General features: G+C 47.0%; 1 protein-coding gene across 1 annotated transcript in view; it reads left to right on the top strand.

The window, feature by feature from the left end:
* Positions 1–15019, top strand: part of CUNH4orf19 (chromosome unknown C4orf19 homolog) — an 80224-nt gene extending 65205 nt beyond the window's left edge. Inside the window, exons 3-4 of the mRNA XM_052734973.1 lie at positions 11840–11893; positions 13313–15019. Coding sequence (XP_052590933.1) covers positions 11862–11893; positions 13313–14243 — 963 coding nt within the window. The 5' untranslated portion in view covers positions 11840–11861 and the 3' untranslated portion in view covers positions 14244–15019. The remainder of the gene's footprint in view (positions 1–11839; positions 11894–13312) is intronic.
* Positions 15020–21474: the final 6455 nt, after the last annotated feature.

The raw sequence follows: 21474 nt of genomic DNA on the forward strand, positions 1-21474 counted from the left end.
CGGTCCAGCACTGCCATGGGTGGGCTCTAAGGGCAGGGGAGCTGCAGGGATAGAGTTCCCCGAAGAATAGCTAGGCAAAGGAAGGAAAGGAGTCTGAGAGCAAGCCAACCCTCCATGGTGTGCTCTTCAAATGAATTCCACATTTTAGGCTCTTAATTTTCTTAATTCTTTCCTGTTCCGTGCCACAGCCAGAGAAAAGAGGCCACCCATAAATTAGAAAATGTACTAGGATGGGTCTCAGTTGGTAGGGTGCTTTCTAAGATACACAGAGCTCTGAGCTTGATCCCTAGCACCACGGACAACCAGGCGTGGCGGTATATGCCTGTAATCCCCGCACTCAGGAGATGAAGGTGGAATGATCAGAAGTTCAAGGTCATCCTCAGCTGTGTAATGAGTTTGAGGCCAGTCTGTAACACATGGGACCCTGCCCTCTCCAAACCCCTTGGAAAAGAAAATGGTAAAAGGTTACAAAGTATAGCCAGGCATGGTAAAGCCTATCTTTAACCTCACGACTCAGAAGACAGAGGCAGGAGGATTGCAAGTTCAAGGCCAGTCTAGGCTACATAGTAAGACTATGTGTCAAAATTATGGAAACAAAGGAGGGTTAAAATAAAGTGTTATGAAACAATGTTTTAGAAAATGAGTGAAAATTTTAAAGTCTTAAGATAATTGTAAGATGCCTGACTTTGTGTTGGGATTAAGGATGGTGATGGTGTATTAGTTTCTGACCAGTGAGCCTGACTTTGTGTTGGGATTGAGGATGGTGATGATGTAGTAGTTTCTGACCAGTGACCACGTTGACTAACTTGGTTTGAGCCATGTTATTGGTCCCTAAAAGAATCCAGCACCATGCAGTAGCCTCATTGATTTCTAGGGACTCACCAGGATACAGTTTTAAGATACAGGCATCGGGCTTTGAGATAAAGCTGGCCTGACCCGGCCAGGGACAAAACCACACAGGCAACTAACTCACCTGCCTCAGCATCTCTGAAGCAGTTGTCAGCCACCTCTGACAGCAGCATCTGGGAGCTGGTAAGAAATGCAGGTTCTTGGACCCCACTCAGACTCAGGTGGATCAGTGCAACCCCGGACCCTCTGCTGCTCTGTCTACCAGGAACCTCCGCATGTGAGCACACGCGCACATACGGGTGGGGTAAAGAGGGAAGGACGGCGGGGAAAGGGGGGGGGGGATCTTTATGAGAAATTGTATCTCATCTACTCCAAGCAGCAGCAGCTCTCAGGAATTTACGATCCAGGGAACAGGGCGCAGCTTTTCAGTGGCTTCCTAAAACAATCCCCACAGGGACTTCTGTTCCATTGTATTCCCTCAGGCACATTGTGTCTTTTTCCCATAATGCTCTGCATTCAACTGAAGAGGCTTCTCCTCCAAACCCTTCCATTAGGGACCTGTTAACTTTAGGGTAGATCTTTACCTCCCAGTCCATAGCCATGGACTGTCAACCGGAAGGTGGGACTCCAGGCCAGCTCATCCACAGCCTCACAGAAGCACTGCTTATGAACAGGCCTGATGGAGATGTATAGAACCCAGAGGGCCTAGAACCCACCATACCTCACAAGCTCCTTCTTCACTCAGCCTCTGCCACAGAAGTAGATGGCAGAGAAAAACCTAGACTCTTCCACTTCAGGGTTTCATGGGCAGTTTTGTGTGAAAGGGGGCCTATGTAGGATTTTAAGAGCCTTTCCCACCCCCACTGTGGTCTGGATAGACTAAGGAATAAAGCCTTACCTGGACAGAGCTGCAAGAGCCATTGTACCATGGCCACTAGAACTAACATAACAGATGTGCCTGGAATATTTACCATGTTCTTTGCTGATCAACCTTACCATGGCAAACACCTGCACTACTTGTAACCTGACTTGTGTTTCTGAGGCCTTGCCTATACTGAGTGAGTGCCTTCCTTGAAATTGAACAATTAGTAACTACTCTAGCCTGCCATCTGGCGGTAAGCAGATGAAATGACAGCTGGAACATTCAAGTCAAGAGAAAAGCAAATTCCATTTTGCAAAAGCTACTGAACACAAGCTGAGGAGAAGGTGTAGGAAGGCCAGAACCTACCAAGATAGATAATAGGAAGTGGTCATGTGGAAAACAATAGCCACTTCATTAGTAATGGCTCCACTATCTCACCAACCTTTATAGCGTTTATTCCCACTTGAAAGGCTTGTTATAAAGTGAAAAAGAATTAAAACCAGAAAGTCCTTGAGTCAGTATTGGATGCATAGTAATCACGCACATGTTAACTCTGGTGTTTATTACATTTTATTTTTAATTACATATATGCATTTGTCTTGGTTATGTGTACATGAGTGTTTATACCCACAGAGGCCAAAAGAGGGCATCAGATTCCCCCAAGTAGTTGTGAGCCACCTGATGTGGACGGTAGGAACCAACCTCAGGTCCTCTGGAAGAACAGCAAGCTCTCTCAGCCACCTGGAACCACCTCTCCATCCCTTGCATGTTTATTCATAAGTACTGGTGGTCCTCGGTCATGGTAGGAAATGCTCTGTATCAGTGGTTCTCAACCTATAGGTCATGACCCCTTGGGGGGTTGTCAAATGATTCTTTCACAGGGGTCTCCTAAGATCACTGGAAAACACAGATATTTACAATATGATTCCTAACAGTAGCAAAATAACAGTTATAAAGTAGCAACGAACATAATTTTATGGTTGGGGGTCACCACAACACGCGGAACTGTATTAAAGGGTCGCAGCATTAGGAAGGTTGAGAATCACTGCTGTCCATGCTTTCATCTCATTATCAACCCCGAGAAGCGAGAACCATTGCTCTTCCTGGTTTGCTGACTCGACAAGTGACTCTCAGAGGTAAAGAACGTTGCGGGAAGGGCTCCTCCGTGGAGCGAAGGGACTGGAGCTCATCTCTGACCTGAAACTCTTGTTCACTTGTGTGTGCATCCCACTGCCGGGGTGATGCAATGAGTCTTCTCAGTGCTTGTAGAAACCTGATACCATTCCATGCTTTTTACCCACTTCCACCCTACATACCTACCTCACCCCCTCCCCCAACACACACAGGGTAGGGGAGAAGGAGAGCCTGAGAGCACGACAGACTATAAGCTTTCCCGCTTTCCCAGGGAGCAACTCACAATACTGTTGTATTCCCCAGACCCTAACACAGTGCCTGGTAGACACCAGAGGCTTGGTGTGTACTTTGGAAGAAATGAAGATGCTTATCTGCCAATGGTTCATCAAACATGTATCATTTTATTTTTACTTATGTATATGTGTCTGTGTAAGTATATGCCGTGTGCCCACAGAACCATGCTGTACAATGCTTATCTGCCCATGGTTCCTCAAACATTATCATTTTATTTTTACTTATGTATATGTGTCTGTGTAAGTATATGCCGTGTGCCCACAGAACCATGCTGTACAATGCTTATCTGCCCATGGTTCCTCAAACGTTATCATTTTATTTTTACTTATGTATATGTGTCTGTGTAAGTATATGCCGTGTGCCCACAGAACCCAGAGGCATCAGATTGTGTGAAGCTGGAATCACAGTAGGCAGTTGTTAGCCTCCCAATGTGGCCACTTAGAACAGAGTTCAGGCTCCTCTGTGAACAGCAAGGGCTCTTAACTGTGAACCCCCACCCCCCTACCCCAGTCAAGCATGTGTCTTAAAGACAGTGGGCTAATTACTAAATCAGAAAGGAGGGTGGCAGCAGATTTTAAACAAAAGACCAGACCAAATGAAATGTTTTTAAGATCTGTCAAAGTAACTGTCCTACGGTAAAGAGCACAGCAAGACAAACAGGGGTATTATCAGGGTATTTGAAGGGAATGTGTCCCCACGTGCAACATGAACAGCCAGGGTCCTGTGGACCCCGCAGCAGTAAAGTCGGGGATCAGGACCTGGCCTGTTCCTCTTGAGTTCTGAAAGTGGAAGCTTCACAGTGGTGGTATAGACACCTCCTCACGTGGACATCCCTGCCGAGGCCAGCTGTGGAGGCAGCCTTCTGAGTGATGCAGTTCCAACAGACCCCAGGCAGCCTTCCACTGAGAAGGGCCCGTGACAATCCAGCTGTGTCTCCTGAGGAGGTGATGACATTGGCTCCTCAGTTTCCTAGTCCAGATGTATGGTGGTCTGAATAAAAATGGCCCCCATAGGCTCCTAGGGAGTGGCACTGTGAGGAAGTATGGCCTTGTCAGAGTAGGTGTGGCTTTGGTGGAGGAAGGAGGTCACTAGCGGGTGAGCTTTGAGGTCTCAGAAGCTTCAGCCAGGTCTAGTGTGACCTTCAGGCCCAGTGGCTCTCTCTCTTCCTGCTGCCTGCCAACCTGGATGTAGAACTCTCAGCTACCCCTCCAGCACCATGTCTGCCCGCATGCCGCCATGCTTCCCACCATGATGATAATGGATTAAGCCTCTGAAACTGTAAGCCAGCCCCAATTAAATGTTTTCCTTTATAAGAGTTGTCATGGTGTCTCTTCACAAGGTGTTTCAGAAGGCCCAGATGTCTGGACTTGCTACAAGCTCCCTGGTACTCATCACCTTCTCCAAGGCCCACCACATGAAGAAGAGGGTCCATCAGATGCCCCGCCACCCTCAGAGGGTTTTCTTAATCTGAGACCCTCATTCCTTCCAACCACTCTGCTTTTTGCACCTGTGTCCCTATCTCGGAGTCCTGGGGCCCAAGCTGAAGAGACCTAAGTCAAAATACCATAACGTTAGGGAGTGAGATGGAGAAGTGGGGCTGGAGGAGAGGACCCTGGAACCAAACCTTTCTCCACTGGGTCAGGATCATGACTTGAGACCCAGTGGGTCTCATTGGTCTCTCCATGAGGTTATGGGCTCCTTTGCAACCACTGAGCAAGTTCCTCAGTTCAGGGTAGTACAGATGCCACCAGGACTCCACTCCAGCATTAACAAGTGCGTAAGCCAAAGCAAATCACAGGCAGATGGTGGTGTGTGATGGTTCTCCTTTCCCGCTGTCACATCTGGATGGTGAGATCTGGAAGAGATGCAATAGGTTCCTGATGACAGACAAAGACATTAAGGACTCAAGAGAAGAAGCAGCCCTCCCATGTCTGTGACACTGGAGATGGAGTTGTGCCTAAGGTGCAGACTTCTGACACCCAGGCATGAACTACACCTGGCTAAGTGTGTTAGCCCCACAGTATAGCATTGATGTGTAAGACTCCTGATGATAAGGGCCATCCTCTCCATCATAGTTTGTCCCAAAGCATCCCACAGCATGGGTTCTAACAGTTGCTAATAAGTTTGCTATGAAAGTAAGTTGTGTGAGCTAATGTTTTAGGAAAATGCTGGGTTAACTAAGTAACACTCTTGTTGCTGAAGTTATTCCTGTGTCCCGCCTAGTCAGCAGCTGCTCAGACCCAAGTAAACACACAGAGGCTTATATTAATTAAAACTGCTTGGTCATTAGCTCAGGCTAACTACTGACTAGCTCTTACACTTAAACTCAGCCCATTTTTGTTAGTCTATATGTCGTCATGTGTTCCGTGACTTTACCTGTGTGCTATTACATGTTGCTCCCTGGATGGCAGGATGGTGTCTCTCTTGACTCAGCCTTCTTCTTTCTAGAATTCTCCTGCTTGTCCTGCCTACACTTCCTGCCTGGCTACTGGCAAAATGCATTTTATTAAACCAGTGTACAAAAGCATTATTCCACAGCACACTATCCTTTGTTGTAAATCTGAATGTATTCATCTTTATCTCTGCTCTCCCCAAGCCTGTTTGACCAGGGAACCTCTTTGGGGGAGAAAACCTCTAAGTATGTCTGTAGATGGAAATTTCTCCTGTCCTGCTTTGCCCAGCATTCCGGATGAATCTCTCCCACCTGCAGTCCCGCAGCTACTTATAAATTAATCACTCAGAGGCTATATTAATTACAAACTCTATGGCCTCTGGCTTCAGCTTCTTGCTAGCTAACACTTTCATTTTTAGATTAACCCGTTCCTATTAAGCTATATGTTGCCACGTGGCTGTGGCGTTACCTGTCTGCCGACATCTTGTTGCTCCTTGGGCGTTGGGGCTCCCATCTCTCTCTATTCCACCCTTCTCTCTCTATCTCTGCATGGATTTTCTGCCTGCCTCTAAGCTGCCTTGCCATAAGCCAAAAAAAGCTTGTTTATTAGCCAACCAGAGCAACACATATTCACAGCATACAGAAAGACACCCCACAGCATATGTCTCTCTATACAACTGTCCCATCCAACCCAATTCTCAGCAGTACTTACTCATATCTAAAGCATGCCATCTAACGAAGGTATAAAGTGGAATATTTAAGGGTGTGGATAATAGGAATTGCCCTATATTCTTTCAACATCTCAAACGTAACAGAAGCTTGATGCCTTTGGGAAGGAAAAAGTCATCCCTGTGAGATTCTGAAGCCCACAGCTCATCTTTAACCCCTCTTCACGTATGGAGTCAGCGGACTCTCACGTTGGGCCGGCTTTTCTTGTGTCCTCCGTGAACAGTCACACCTGCTGATGTTTCGTCCATTCCTCCCGAGACAGAAGCTCGGGACCCAGGAGTGGCTCCCTAAATACTTGGCCACTTTGCCCTCTGGCCAGGTTCTGGGAAATCAGATTTAGAAAACAGATTCTGTTTCCTAAATATTTAGCAAGTTTTCAAAACAGAGTTGAAATGTTAAGTGTTTCATTTTACTACAGCTTTCTCACAAATACCCCACTAGCCCCCTAAAACCTCAAACCATTTCTTGGGAGTGTCGTTAAAGTCTCATTTCACAGGACCCCTAAAGCAGCATGTCCTTGATGCTTAGGAGTGTACCACAGAGGAGGACAGTGACTGTGTCCCATCCCTCTCAGTCTATGACTTGTGATTCAGGACCACTGGGTAGGGACCTGTGCGATCTGAACCTGGAAATGAAAAGACCCTCGGTTGGAATGGCTTATCCAATCTGATATACCAAGGGTAGTACACACATGGAACCCCAGCACTCAGGAGGCTGAGGAAGGACCCTAGTGAGTTCCAGACCAGACTGGACTACATAGCAAGACTCTGTTTCAAAACAAAACAACACCACACAAGATAGCCAGCCCCGTTTTTTCCCACCTGTCACTCACCCGTCATTCCTACATTTGACTCGTGAGGACAAAGTGTTCCATGCATTTGTATGCAATATTTGAGGTAGATGTCCAGGGCTTCCCTCTGAGGGGAGGGTCGGCCTGAGGACAAGGGCCTCATCTCTGACTGCTTGGTGCCTCTGTCTTGTGTAGGCCCGATGCAGGTAAGTTTATGAGCTCTGCGGTTATGGCATGTCCAGAAGATAGTGTTTCACAGCCCGGCTCCCCATCATCTGGCCCTTTCATTCTTCTAACCCCTCTCGTTCCCTGGGCCTTCATCGGGGAGTCTTACTTGGATCCATTATTACTACGAGGAGTAACAAATGGCGATCTTCCTAGTTCCCTTACCCCGTGTATGTTTGTTAGCCGGTTTCCTACTTGCGTGACAAACCTGGCCCTTTCTCTTTCGAACTCATCTCACCGTGGTCTTGTTGCTCACGTTTTCTTCAGCGGGCTAGAATTCTTGATAGTCCTATTTGTTTTCACGGTCTGATGATGCCAGACTTGGCCAGTAGAACCCCCGTAAGCTGGCTCCAAGCAATCACTCTCCACACCAGCTCTCACCCCGTGGTGCCCCGATGAATGTGGTCAGTTTCTCTTTTAGAAAACTCCAAGGCTCCCCCTGTCCTGCTCTCCCCACCCCCATCCCCATCGTGAAACAGGATTTTCCTGCCTGGAGATTTCACCACTCACTAATGCAGCCCTGACCGTCTTCAAACACAGGGCTGTTTAATTTCGACGCGAAACATGGGACAGAGTCAAGCAGTGTGTGGGAGTCCGGGAGCAGGTGGCGCCAGCAGTAGGTAGACTCAGCCATCCTAATGGTATTTGCTTTTCCCCTGTGTAAACCAAACCCTGGCTGCCAAAGATGTGCCCTTTGCTTCCCTGTAGCTGTTTATATCACTCCAAAGACAAAGCAAATTTGGATTCCCCTTAGCTCTCTCCAGGGCTCCCACTCTAAGTCAGACTGCTGCTTCCAAAAGACAAGCAGGAAGAAGGTGGGTAGCTTGCTCCTTCGGAACTCAGTCTTCCTTCAAGGGCTGGTATTTTTCTAATTCCATGCATGACGCTGGAGGAGGGATGTTTCCCTTTTGCTCAGAAAGTTTCTTTTTTTCAGGCAAGAGGTGGATGGGCTATTGATATAGGCATGGGAAATGGATTGAACTTGATCTAGTGTGTATAAGGAAGAATAATCGCAGATATGGGTGTGTGCAGGGGAAGGGGGTGAGTACATTCGTCCCCACCCTGTTCACCTGTGGGTCATAGAACCTTGAACAGTAGAGGCCAGTTGAGAGAAGGAATGTCACCAGGAAAGGAAATCACCAAGTGGAAAGAGAGGGCAGGACCTGAACCAGGAAGCGTGTCCCACAGCTCAGGCTGGTCCTGACTCAAAAGCATGGCTCTCAGGTATGAGACTAGATGTGAAGGAAAGCCAAGAGGTGGACCCTAAGGGAGGAGGTTTGGGGAGAAAAGGCAGGAAACTGACCCTAAAGAGGGAAAAGCTACTCCAACAGCCTGTAATTGCAGGGTTTGGGAGAGCAGTGTGGATCCTGTCTCCCGAGGAGAGATGGGGAGCCTGAAGACGGCAGGAAACATACACAGTTGAAGGGCTTGGGTTCAGTCTCTAGCCTGCCCACCTCTGTCTGTCTGTCCTCCTTGGGATATCGGTGGTTTTGGAGGAGGAGTGTTAAATCCCAGCCGTTCTTGCATTTCTAAGCAATTTACTCTGTGGCCTGAGCCCAGAAGAAGGTGAGAAAAGGTTTTCAAGCTTCACTAGGTAATAGATCCCCAGGATCCTAGCAGCTACTAGGAAGCTGGGACGGACCGACACCCCCAACCCCCAACCCCCAATCCCAACCCCCACACCCCCAACCCCTACACCCCCGGGTGCTTCTTTCTCCCTCTCTTCCGGCCGCTAAACTAGAACTCCAAAAGCTGACCTACTCATCATAATATTCATTTACAGGGCTGTCTGCAGTCTGTCCTTTGTGGTTTCACAAACACTGCTGAGCGCCCCCTCTCCTTTTCTTCAACTTTGTCTTCCCTAGTTACCTTCCTATCTGGATTAAAAAAAAAAAAAAAAAAAAAAAAAAAAAAAAAACAAGACTCCAAAGTAAGCAAAAGTACGGCAGTCAGAATTTCAGCACCAGTCCTGAAATGGGGAGGGAAAGGTTGGAGGAGGGGAGAAATGCGCATGGTACTTTCAAATCTAACCTATTTATCCATCTCATCTATGAGTTAGAGCAGAAAGCGAGGCAGTGGGGAGCTAGAGCTAGAAGCATAATCCTAAAAGTCATTGTGCGCGTGCGTGTGCGTGTGCATGTGTGTGTGTGTGTGTGTGTGTGTGTGTGTGCGCGCGCGCGCGCGTTTACGTGCTGCTACTTAAGCATCCCATCCCTTCTTTCTCTGAGGGGCTGCTGTACTTGGGTCTATGTATGTTTTGCACTTGATGTCATGACTGACAGACATGCACCATTGGTCTTTATTCCAGAAACAGCTACTTCTTGGTGTGGCTAACGCCTGCGTCATGGCAACTAGATCGCATGTCTTGTGAGTCCAAGATGTGTGTCTTTTAAAAACACAAATGAGGCTTGGAGAGCTGACTCTGTCGGGAAGGTGGATCAGAAATGAGTCTGTGACATATCCAGACGAATCTGTGACAGGCCTAGTAGGAGGGCACGCGAGGAGGACAAGTGGGAGAGAGTCGAGAGGGAAGCCGAAGAGAGACGGCTGTGTGGCCACGCGGACCTGCACATTCAGGAGCTCAGGGATTCGGGGCTTGGGAGAAGTGGGGTGGGTCTGGAAGCACTTCCTGTGGTGCTGGAAAAAGTCCAACAAACTTGGGGTTTTCAGACAAGCAGCCAGAGCTTTTAGAGCTGGTATCAGTGGGTTGCACTAAAGGACACTGAGTGTTACCAGGGCCCTGTTCCTCAGGGGTATGGCCCCCCTCACTTCTGCCTCTATAACCACATCGTCTCTCCCTCTTCTGTCTGGGACCAAATCTCCTTTGGCCTTTGGCTTAGGAGCACAAATATAACTGAACTTTGGAATATCCCCATATTGAGGTCCTTAACTTGATTACCTCCACATTTGTTTGATGGGTTGCTTTGGCCGTGGTAACATTCACAGATTCCAAGGAGTCAAGTGTGTATATCTTTTAGGAAACGACTTTTCCACTTACTTCATAGGTACTGATTTTATTACCATAGTAAATTGAAACCCCTGTAACTAACCAACCAACCTGTAGTTCATAGCAGCTGCAGATGTTTTCCTTACTGATTGAGTATTGTTATATTAGTATATTATAGAGTATCATCTTGGGGAGTCTATAATTGAAAGAAGGTAGGAAGGAAGGAGGGAGGGAGGAAGGAAGGAAGGAAGGAAGGAAGGAAGGAAGGAAGGAAGGAAGAAGGGAGGGAGGCAGCCACAGGCAAATCATCTCTCCAAATGAACTTTGCAGACAAAGGCACTAGGTTGAAGGTCCTGGTGTCCATTTGTCTTCTGAAAGGCTGTACACATAAGAAACAGAAAACCACTAAGAGGTCCTCCGGTTTCAACACTTGGGATTCACTGAGGAATCCAGCAGGCCAGGGTGGCCAGCTTTGCATGAAAAGAAGATTTTGTTCAAAGGGAAGCGATGGAGAAATTCCAACCTGGGAAGGAGCAGGGCACAGTGAGCAGGTGGGAAAGGACTCCACCACCTTCACTAGGAAGCCCCAGGGCATGGTATTGCAGGCATGGTGTTGACCAGCAAGCGAATGGAACTCATGAGTGATGACTGGGATTGTCCTGGCTGTGGAGATGGCACATCAGGAGCACACTGGTTCAGGCTAAGCTAACACGGGCATCCTGCTTAGGCTGCACCACTCCAAAGGGCTGAATCAGGAAACACATGGTCAGCCATCTTTAATACTCACTGTCTATGCTAGTGAGCTTTCCATTTCTCTGACAAGTCCCTAAGCCCGTCAACAGATAAGAAAGGATGGTTTATTTTGATTCCCAGAAGGGATGGTTCATTTTGGTTCAGAGTTCTGAAAGTTTCAGTCCATAGTCACCTGGCCCTGTTATTTGAGGTTGTATCAGTATGGTACATCATGGTAGGATCATGTGACAGAAGATACTTGGTCACCTGAAGGCAACTGAGAAATAAGAAAAATAAAAAAGAGAGTACTGGGTCCACATATTTTCTAGGCACACCCCCTAATGATCTAACTTTTGTCCACTAAATTCCACCTTCTAAAAGGCCCACCACCTCCCAGTAGTACCACAGACTGGTGACCTTCAACACATGGGCCTTTGATGGACATTCAAGATCCAAACCATTGCCTTCTTAATACCTGAGGAGGTGACAAGGAATCCTCTAGGAATGTTTACACCTCCTACTGCTGAGCGGTACTGTGTCCAGGAAGATTCCTGGGTCCCTGGGGAAGGCCACAGGTCACTAAAGATCATGGGTCCCTTTGCTTCCTGACATTATCCCATCATGCTTTTCTCATCTGCAGATGGGGGCGGAATATAAAGCTTGGATGGCTGAAAAGGAGTTTGTGTGGGTCAAGTTTAAAGAATGTTTGGGAACTCTGAATCCATGACGTCAGAGACATGAGAGGGTTCTGTCTTCATGATTCATGCGCTATCCTTGGACCAGAACTTACAACTCTTCATTTTGAGTGTCTCAAAAGGAAAAGTAAACTTGATTCTCACTAGTAGGACTAATGACATTCTCTTTTTCTTACTCTTTCTTTTCCAGATGGTAACAAAAAATAATCCAGATGGGGTGCAAGTGTTGTAAGATGATACAAAGGTAAAGTGAACAGAGATTGCATGGCAAAGGGAATTGGTAGTCAGTCATGTTGAGACCACGCCCATAAAGTAAGACATGAAAGTAGGAGAGGGACTCTAGGGAGAGAAGGGGACAAGTGGGGGTGGGGAGGACACACTGGAGGGTGGGGATGGATATAACCAAAGTCAATTATAGACAGGTATGAAAATGTCATCTTGAAACCCGTTGTTTTATCCAATGGCAAACGCTAAAGCAATAGCAAGACCAATAGAAATAAATAAATCCATAAAGACAGGACACGTGACAGCAGCTCAAAAAGTCACAATGAAATTGTGACACCATCAGGGCATTTAGCCAGCTCAGGTTTGACCCACATTGCCAAGACATGAAGCCTTGGCTCCATTTGACAGCATTTAGAAAACTAGATTTTTTTTTTAATTTTCTCATTGCTCAAAACTGTTAGACATACCATTACTCCTGAGGTCAAATTCCATTTTGGTCAAATTTATATTTCTCACAAAGCCTTCAGTGAAAACAAAAAAAAAGCTCAGCTCAAGTTTAGAGGTTTCCTGAAGTGACATCGTTGACACTAAAGAGTCCAGTCACCTTTCTTGTGACATTTCATAAAACTTTGAGTGATGTGAATCATAAGGAAGACAGATTCACTGGGGACATGACTTTCTGGGGTGGGGTGGGAGAGGCAGGGCAGCGGGAAGCTCTGACTTTATTTGAGTCCAAACACACACTTACAAGCTTTACTCCATCAGAGCCATGTGATGTTGGGCTTTGTTCACAAGTGTTTATTATCTACAGTATTAGTTCTCTACTTCCATGGACTCTATAGCCGTAGAGTCCACCAACCGTAGATTCAAATATTCAGAAAGGAAACCACGTCTGTACTGAACATTGGGACTTTCTTCTTTTTGTTCCCTAAGAAGTCCAGATTGAAAATAATCTATATGGCATTTATCTTGCCTTAGGTAGAATAAAGAACCTAGAAATGACTTGAAGTGTAATGAGGTGTATGCAGATATGCCATAATTTCACATGGAAAATTTGAGCATCTACAGATATTGTTATGTATGAGGGTCCTAGAACTAATCCCCCAGTGATTGTTTCTTTTATTCTACCACATACTTTATATTTATCGTTTTCATGACTGCATAATATTCCACTGGAGAAATATACAGTTGATACTTGGTATTTAGCCCCTTATTTCCCTGTTAGTGGACATTTTTTTAATTTTCATTTTTAAAGTCCATGAACTACTTTATAATTCACCTATCCCTTCCTTTGGGGTCCCTTTAGCTCTTTTCATTAGCCAAAGATTTCTATGCCAAGTATATTTATTCTTTTAGACACAATCACAGGAACTAGTTCCTTCCCCAGCTCCTCTGTCCCGAGGCCAACTTAACTGATGCCTACTCCTCTCATCCCCAGCTATCTCTTTGATCCAGTTCAAGTGCCCTCTCCTGGTTTCGTCAACGAAGTCAACAACTGCAGGTTGGAGGAGGATGACACTGTCAGACTAAAAGGCACCCAGAACAGTGAGGTTGAGGTGCCCAGGAATGCCCTGCATGGTGGGAGCCTGACCAAGACGGAGAACAAAGACGGTACAGCTGGTCTACCTCGCCAAGGCCCGCTCCCTCAGGAGGACTCGGAAGAGAGACACTGTGCGGAGAAGCATGGTATTGTCAATGGTATCAGCCCCACTGCCACTCTGCATTTGGTCAGGAGTCCCAGGCCGCACCAGGTTGATGGTGTCTCCTGGGCCAGCAGCTCCTGGGCAGGTACCATAGATGGCACTCACCCAACTCAACCCTTCCTTGAAGGGGAGGACTGCAGGAAGCAGAGCTGCACCGTGCCCACCTCGGAAGAGACCCAGATGGTGGGGCGTGGAGACTGCAGGGCCCCTGCTGAGGTCTTGGCAGGGGCAGACCACGTCCTACACATACCAGCCCCGGATTACCCCCAGCTCTGGAGCCCCACACTAGACCATGCAGACCCTGAAGAACAGGATTGTCTTTTTGAGAACCACTCTGAGGTGGAGCCCCTGCCGGGAATTCACCCCAGGGTGAGTGAGCAGGGTCTGAGCCTGCCCTTCTCCCTGAAGAGAAGCTGGGACTCCCTGAATGAGGCGGTGACTACGGAAGTTCTGAATGTCTACTTTAAAGAGGAGGGTCCCGCTCACCCCCCGCCAGCGGTTGATCGTCGAAATGAGCCGGAAGTCCCCCGCACCTACAATGAGGACAGAGATGGGGTGGTGGTCGATGAGGACGCTGAGGTGGCCGAAGCCCTGGCAGCATTAGAAGCTGCGACTGCAGGAGAAGATGCAGAGGAGGCAGATCAGGGGGAGCTGCAGTCACACTGAGCAGACAGAGAGAGGCGAATGGAGCTAACCACTCTGCAGGTGTGCCCAGGCAGCCTCACCAGCCACACCACGTGTTTACAGCCGTTCTCTTCCCATCGCCAGGACCTGCGCCACCCTGCCTGCCTGCTTGCCATGTGCAGCATCCCTCTGGGTAGCTGGACCCTGATTCAGAACGCTAGGATCAAAGTCAGCGTGGGCCTCCGTGTCCAGGTCCACCACACACATGCAGAAGTTAAGCAGCTTGCTTGCCGGCCCTGGAAGCTCCCCCAGAACATCTGTCCAGATGTGCATGAGAATGCCCTGATATCCCCACACCTGATCCCGGGGGCACACAAATATGGGCCATGCTGTTTGAATGTATTTCTTTACCTTGTTTTTGAGAGCCAAATAATTCACCCAACCTAGAAAGGGTAACTATCCACTTAAAGTGCCTACTGTGCGCCAGAGCTTAACTTCAGGGACAGTCACCCAGGGATCGACTAACTAACCACTTGTTGAATGTCAGGTTAAGCTTTGTGGCCTTTCGGGGTGGGACAGATGTGACCAGTGAACCAATGGTTAGGCCTCAGCTGTGCTATGAAAACACCTTGACCTTAACTTTTTTTACACTATTACTTTTTAATCTCCTTTGGGATGCGGGAGGCTGGCCAAACTACTTCTTAAAACTAGTGTCGTGCTTTAGTTTCAAGTTCATGAGTGTCTTGGAACAGCAAAGCCATTTACGGAGGTGTTTGGGTCATTAAATGTCTGGTTCCCATTAAAGCGTCATAGCATTATGTGTATGTGTGTGTGTGTCTCTGTCTTGTCTCAAAGCTGGATAGGATGGTCCCAGACCATCAGCGACCATTGATGTTTCCTCCAAGTTACACAGGTAGACATTCATTCACGCTAGTAAAAAAAAAAAGGAAGGGCCAGACATGGCACCCCCTCTGTGTTAAGGTGGTATAGTCCCACTTTCTGTTTACACCAGGCTGGTTAGCATCTGGTCACTTGGCCACATCTCGCTGGAGAGAAGAGAGAATAGAAAACATAATCAAGCTATGTATTCGGGTATCCCGCATCAATGTGGGATCTAATCCCTGAGGATAGGAGAGAATGGACATTGATTTTGAGGTGAGCAGCTGACAGTCTCTGCCACATCAGAACTCGCAAACCCACAAGCTTATGGTACAACTGATTTGTGAGAGGTCCGCGGATGGCACTCAGATTGAGTGTGACATATAACATCCTTAAGCCTTTGGATGAAGTCCAGGAGAGGGAAGTCTTGAGAGCTACCACCAACCCAGCTTCAGTCACATCCCCAAAATGGACCCAAAAAGGAAATTCGGACAGGGCCCAGGTAGAGAAGGGATTGACGCAGACAAGGCTGTCTGTGTGTCCCGGAAGCACTTCAGTGAGTGTGCACATTTGTTTACTCTCGGAATGGCCGCTAAGTTCCGCAGCCCTGACAGCTCTCAAGCTGGGAGGCCTCATTTTTGCCAAAAGCTGCTTTGAGAAGGTTAGCAGATAGCCAAGGATTCCAACCTTTTTTATGAAACAGTCTTGGCCCTATTCACCTTTACCCCCACATTCAGGCTTCACCGGAGGACCTCAGAGGGGACGCAGAGCTCTGAGACCAAAAAAAAAAAAAAAAAAAAGCTCCCCAATCTGGTTTTTTCTATGAGGTGGTCTGACAGCTGCCAGCATTGTGTGTGTGTGTGTGTGTGTGTGTGTGTGTGTGTGTAGTGTGTGTGTGTAGTGTGTTCCTGGGGGCACTTAATTGCAAGTGTGATGCTGAAGACAGGGAGCCCTTTGGAATGTTCTGAACATTTTGAAAGCACAGGCACACCCACTGTGAGGGACCAACTGAGGTCAGGCTCAGACATCATGGGTCTCTACAGTCCATAGCTAACTGTAGCACATGGAATTTACAATATTAAATTTCAATTTTGGTTTTTTTCATTTTTTCCTTTTTTTATTAAGAAATTTTCTGTTCATTTTACATACCAACCACAGATCCCCCTCCTCCCTCTCCCCCTCCCCACCCCCCCCCACCTCCCCACCCCCCGCCCAGCCTTCCCCTCCAACCCAATCCTCATTCCCATCTCCTCCAAGGCAAGGCCTTAAATCTCAATTTTGATTTAAGTTTTTTTACACTGTGTGCGTGCGTCCGTGCGTGCGTGCGTGCGTGCGTGTGCATGCGTCCGTGCGTGCGTGCGTGCGTGCGTGCGTGCGTGTGCGTGTGTGTGTGTGTGTTGCATGCATATGGAGATCAGAGAACAACTCGTGGAACTCAGTTCTCTCCTTCAACTACATGGAGCCCAGGAATGGAACTCAGATCGTCCCGAGTGGCAGCCGGCACCTTTACTGGCTCAGCCTTCTCGCCAGCCCAGGATTATTTTATTTATTGATGATTACACACTGCTTGCTTTCCTGAATTAAGACTTACATTTCACTTTTCGCTGGTAGAAGGTGAACTACCCTGTATATGAATTGTCATTTCTCGGTTGCCAAGGCAGAAGAGTTGCGGATTGCTACAATTGTCAAGGCAGGTCCTCAAAGGAATGAAGAGAATTTAGGTGTCTTGCAGGGCACATACCTATTTGTCAGTGACTGATGCCACCTGTCATCTGCCATCTCCCTTTGGGCCTCATCAGTACGTCCTTTCAGCCTGAGAGAGCTGTCAGTGCTGGGGAACTCAAGCCGCAGTTCTTATGAGTAACAGTATGAGCACAAGGAAGTGCCGAGTGCAGGGCTATGAGCAAAGATCTCATGACTTGCCTGGTGTAGTCACCACGGACACACCATAGCAGGCAGGACAGTCCCTACTGTAGCCTGGACTGGAGATGTCTTCCCATCAAAGGCACTCTCATTTGCACAGGTCTTTGTTTAAAGAATATTATTTTTGACAATTCATATATGTTTGATATACACACATATTTTTCTTGTTTTGTTTTGTGGGTTTTTTTTTTTTTTTTTTTTTTTTTTTGGTTTTTCGAGACAGGGTTTCTCTGTGTAGTTTTGGTGCCTTTCCTGGATCTCACTCTGTAGACCAGGCTGGCCTCGAACTCACGGAGATCCACCTGCCTCTTGCCTCCCGAATGCTGGGATTAAAGGGGTGCACCACCACTGCCCGGCTGTTTTGTGTTTTGAAACAGGGTCTCCCTTCATAGCTCTGGCTGTCCTGGAACTCACTTGGTAGCCCAGGCTGGCCTCGAACTCACATATCCACCTGCCTCTGCCTCCCAAGTGCTGGGATTAAAGGTGAGCACCACCACACCAGCTTGTTTGCAATACATACTGAACATATCCAGCCAGGCCTCCATCCCACCCACTCAGACCCCACCATACATCCCCTCTGACCTTCACATCCTTTTCTTTCTTTCTTTTTTTTTATTTTATTAAATAACCCATTGAGTTCAGTTGGTGCTCCTGCACATGCAGAGGTGTGGAGACATCCTTTGGAGACTGGGCAACTTCCAAGTGGCCACACCCCAAAGGAGGCCTGACTCTACAGGAGCCATCAACTGCCAATAGCTCCTTGGCTAGGGACGGGGTTCCATGAACCCTCTCCTGTCCATGCTGGAATATGGAATGGCTTTATCTTGCACACATCTTTACAATGGAAAAGAGAATTCTCCCTCTCTGGTTTTATTTTACTTTTTTTCTAGAATAAACTCATCCACTTAAAGATATTCTGTTATAGAGACAGTAACAAATACACAAAAGCCAACATTTGCTTAGGGTAAGTGCTTTCCCTGATCATGGAAAAGTAAGCTTTCATTTTCACTTTGGGCTATTTGAGACAGAGTCTCATGTAGCCCAGGGTAACCTTAAATTGACTGTGTAGCCAAGGCTGGCTTTGAACTGCTGATTCTCCACCTCTTGAGTACAAGGAAGGGTGTGTTACCTGTTTATTTATGTACGGAGTGTGTAAGTTTCTCACACGGGTCAAGTTTCAGAAGGTTTAGGGAACAGACTGCAGAAGCTCACTAGCCTCTGGGGGAAAAAAAAAATACCTTTGGGTGTCAGCCAGGATGTTGACTGAAGTCAGCCACCTACATGTGAAAGTCAGCCCCTTGAAGTCAACTGTCTGCTGTCCTTTCCACCAAAGCAACTAGCAGGCAGGTGCCATTGGCCATGCTGGAAGATCAGGTATGACACAAGCGGAAACAAAGTTCAGTCTTTGCTGAATGAAAGAATAACCACTCTGCACACGGCTTGAGGAGACGTCAGTTAAAACTGCCGAATGATGACTGTGTGCTCATGTCCCAGTGATATATACATATATACAGGTTTCCTGCAGGCAGCTCACCCCACACTGTTGGCTCTGTTTGAACTAGGCTGTCTGTGAGCTAGGGAAGGGTGGCCACAGAGTAGAACATTGAGTCCCTTTTCACCTGACAGTGGGAATCCCAAACACAGTCAGAAACCTCAAGAAAGCCAACGTTTAGGCCAAGCTGTTAGGGGCTTGGTGACCTCAGTTTTCAGTCATCTTAAATTTAATTTTTAAAATCCTGAAGAAGGAAAAGCAAAGGACAGGTCCTGGTGGAGAGCTCCCCTGCCCCCTTTCTCTTGATTCCAAATGGTGAAGAAAGTACCTCGGGCTGGCTCTTGACACAAAGCTACAGCCAAGCATCATTAGTCCAGAAGTTCTGACCCCAGGACACTTGCTCAGCATCTCACACACAAATGGGATTTAGTCACATTGCTCCTGGAGTCCCCTGTGTGTCTTGCGATGAACCAAAGGTTTAGATTTCTTTTTCTGAGCCTCAGTTTTCTTGTCTCTAAAGTGGAAACCATTCCTCTTTTCTAGCTTGAAAACAGATACTATCCAGCTTTAGTGTGCCCTGGAAGCATGCGCTATGCTTACCTTTAAAAAGAAAGATTTCTAGACCTCAGAACTTAGAGATTTGCTGGACCTTGAGTGGGTCCCTGGCATCCACACTGTTGATACGGGCAGGTTCCTAGGCTTGTCTAGCGACACTGAGGTGGTGGCATCGATGGCACCCACCTTGTTGACCTCATACTGGTCATCAAGTACAAATACTGTACACTCACCCCTACATAGACATAAATAAATGTACTGTCTTATGGATTCTACTTACAGACCAATGGTAAGAGGAAGCCATAATTAAAATAGCAGAGTTGAAAATTTCTTTTCCATAGCACCAGGACCTGTGAAACCTACTTAGGAAACCTCTGGTTTAGAAGACCAAATGAATGCACATTTATAGAAGCACTCTGTAAATAAATAAAAAGGGGCTTATCTTGACAGAATATACAGCGTCCGTGTGTGAGAGCCTCAGCCTGAGCACACACGCTTGAAAACACCCCACGCCAGCTGCCTGCCACTGTTCCCTCACCGAGGCTGCTGGGGAGCCACTTTCTGGCCTTTGGAAATAGTTAATATGAAACTAGATTGAAATGTGACCTAAAGGCCAGAAAACAGGCAAAGAATTTCACTCATTTCCCTTATCAAAACTGCACATTCCAAATGAAGGTGGGGGAGGGGTGGACTAGTCTAATTAGAGTGATTAGTTAGAACCATGCTACTTTGTGCTTTCCACTCTCCCAGAGGAAGAATACCCACACCCCAGCACCCACATTGGGCCACCACTCTAACTCCAGCTCCAGGGGGTCTGACTCTGTCTCCTGGCTTCCAGCTTTCCACAGGCACATACACACACACTGTGGACACAGGTACATACATAAAAATAAATCTGAAAAAAAAAAGGAGAATCTTGACACTTTGAAATCACTACAATACAACAAACATCTCCTTAGAAAATAATAACTTAACTGCCAGGTGGTGGTGGTGCATGCCTTCAATCCTAGCACTCGGGAGGCAGAGCCAGGTGGATCTCTGTGAGTTCAAGGCCAGCCTGGTCTACAGAGCGAGTTCCAGGACAGCCAGGGCAGTTGCACAGAGAAACCTTGTCCTGAAAAACAAACAAACAAACAAATAATAACCTACCAGCTGGGCATGATGGTACACACCCGTAATCCCAGCTCTCAAGAGGATGAGGCAGGAAGATTGTGAGTTCCAATCCAGCTTGGGCAATAGAATGAGATGTTGTCTCAAAATTGAAGGAAGCAAGCCAGGAAGGAAGGACAAACACAGACAGATGAGGAGGGAAAAAGAAAAGTCTGGGGGTGTAGTTCAGTTGGTAGAGCGCTTGCCTCGCATCCATTCCGGAACCTAATAAAACCAGCCTGTGGTGCACGCTTGTAATCCAGCCCTCAAGAGGCTAAGGTAGGAAAGGTCAAATTCAAGGTCAGGCTTATAGAGATGGCTCAGTGGTTAAAAACATACACTGATCTCCTATAGGACCAAAGTTGGGTTCTCAGCATGAACATCAGGAAACTCACAACTGCCTGTACCTGCAGGTCCAAGGGATCTGATGCCTCCGTGGGAAACTGCACTCACACGCACATACCCACATACAGATGCACATACATCCAAATAATTTTAAATAAACATTTTTAAAAATTCAAGGTCATCCTCAACTACATAGCTAGTTTGAGGCCAGCCTGAGCTTATAGGACACCCTTTCTGGAGGGGAAAAAAAAAGGAAGGAAGGAAGGAAGGAAGGAAGGAAGGAAGGAAGGAAGGAAGGAAGGAAGGAGGGGAGGGAGAGGGGAGAGAAAATTCCAGGAAAACAAGCCTGATCTCCAGGTTATAGTCATCCTTTTCCATCTTCCAAAATATTTCTAAAGCTCTAGGAAAGGATGCATGTGGCCCTCAGACATATATGAAAAGGAGGATTTCTCAGGTTCAAGAGAGGCAGTCCGTGGTCTCAGGTCCAGCTGAGCGGCTCTCCCAGTCTAAAATGTTGATGGCTGAAGAGAAACAAAAAGATTTAAATGACAAATTTGCAAATCCATGAGGCTTGGACTCAAAATTTTTCATGACATCAGCCATAAGTCAGGTGACAGTCTAGCAAAAACGAGTATCATATTTAAACTATAGATTATTTATTTGTTTAGAGCTTATTATTTATCGCAAGATGAAATAACTACATAAGCACTACTTCAAAATAATTCAATGAATTAGAACGGTTATTGATTGAACTATGGACTGAAATCCTCTTCATCTGCCATCTCTGGGAGCAAATCTTGCCAGTGCATGTTGAGAATCATTTCCCCCTCTCGTCACCTGTACAGCAGAGGTGATAGCCAGGCCTCCCGCTACACCCTAAGACCACACTGAGACACGATCCAGGGAGAATGTCAATACTAGCTGTCATTT

The sequence above is a fragment of the Peromyscus californicus genome, unplaced genomic scaffold (genome assembly GCF_007827085.1).
Source record: "Peromyscus californicus insignis strain IS unplaced genomic scaffold, ASM782708v3 Scaffold_13__1_contigs__length_99412109, whole genome shotgun sequence".
In the NCBI taxonomy this organism is placed as follows: Eukaryota; Metazoa; Chordata; class Mammalia; order Rodentia; family Cricetidae; genus Peromyscus; species Peromyscus californicus.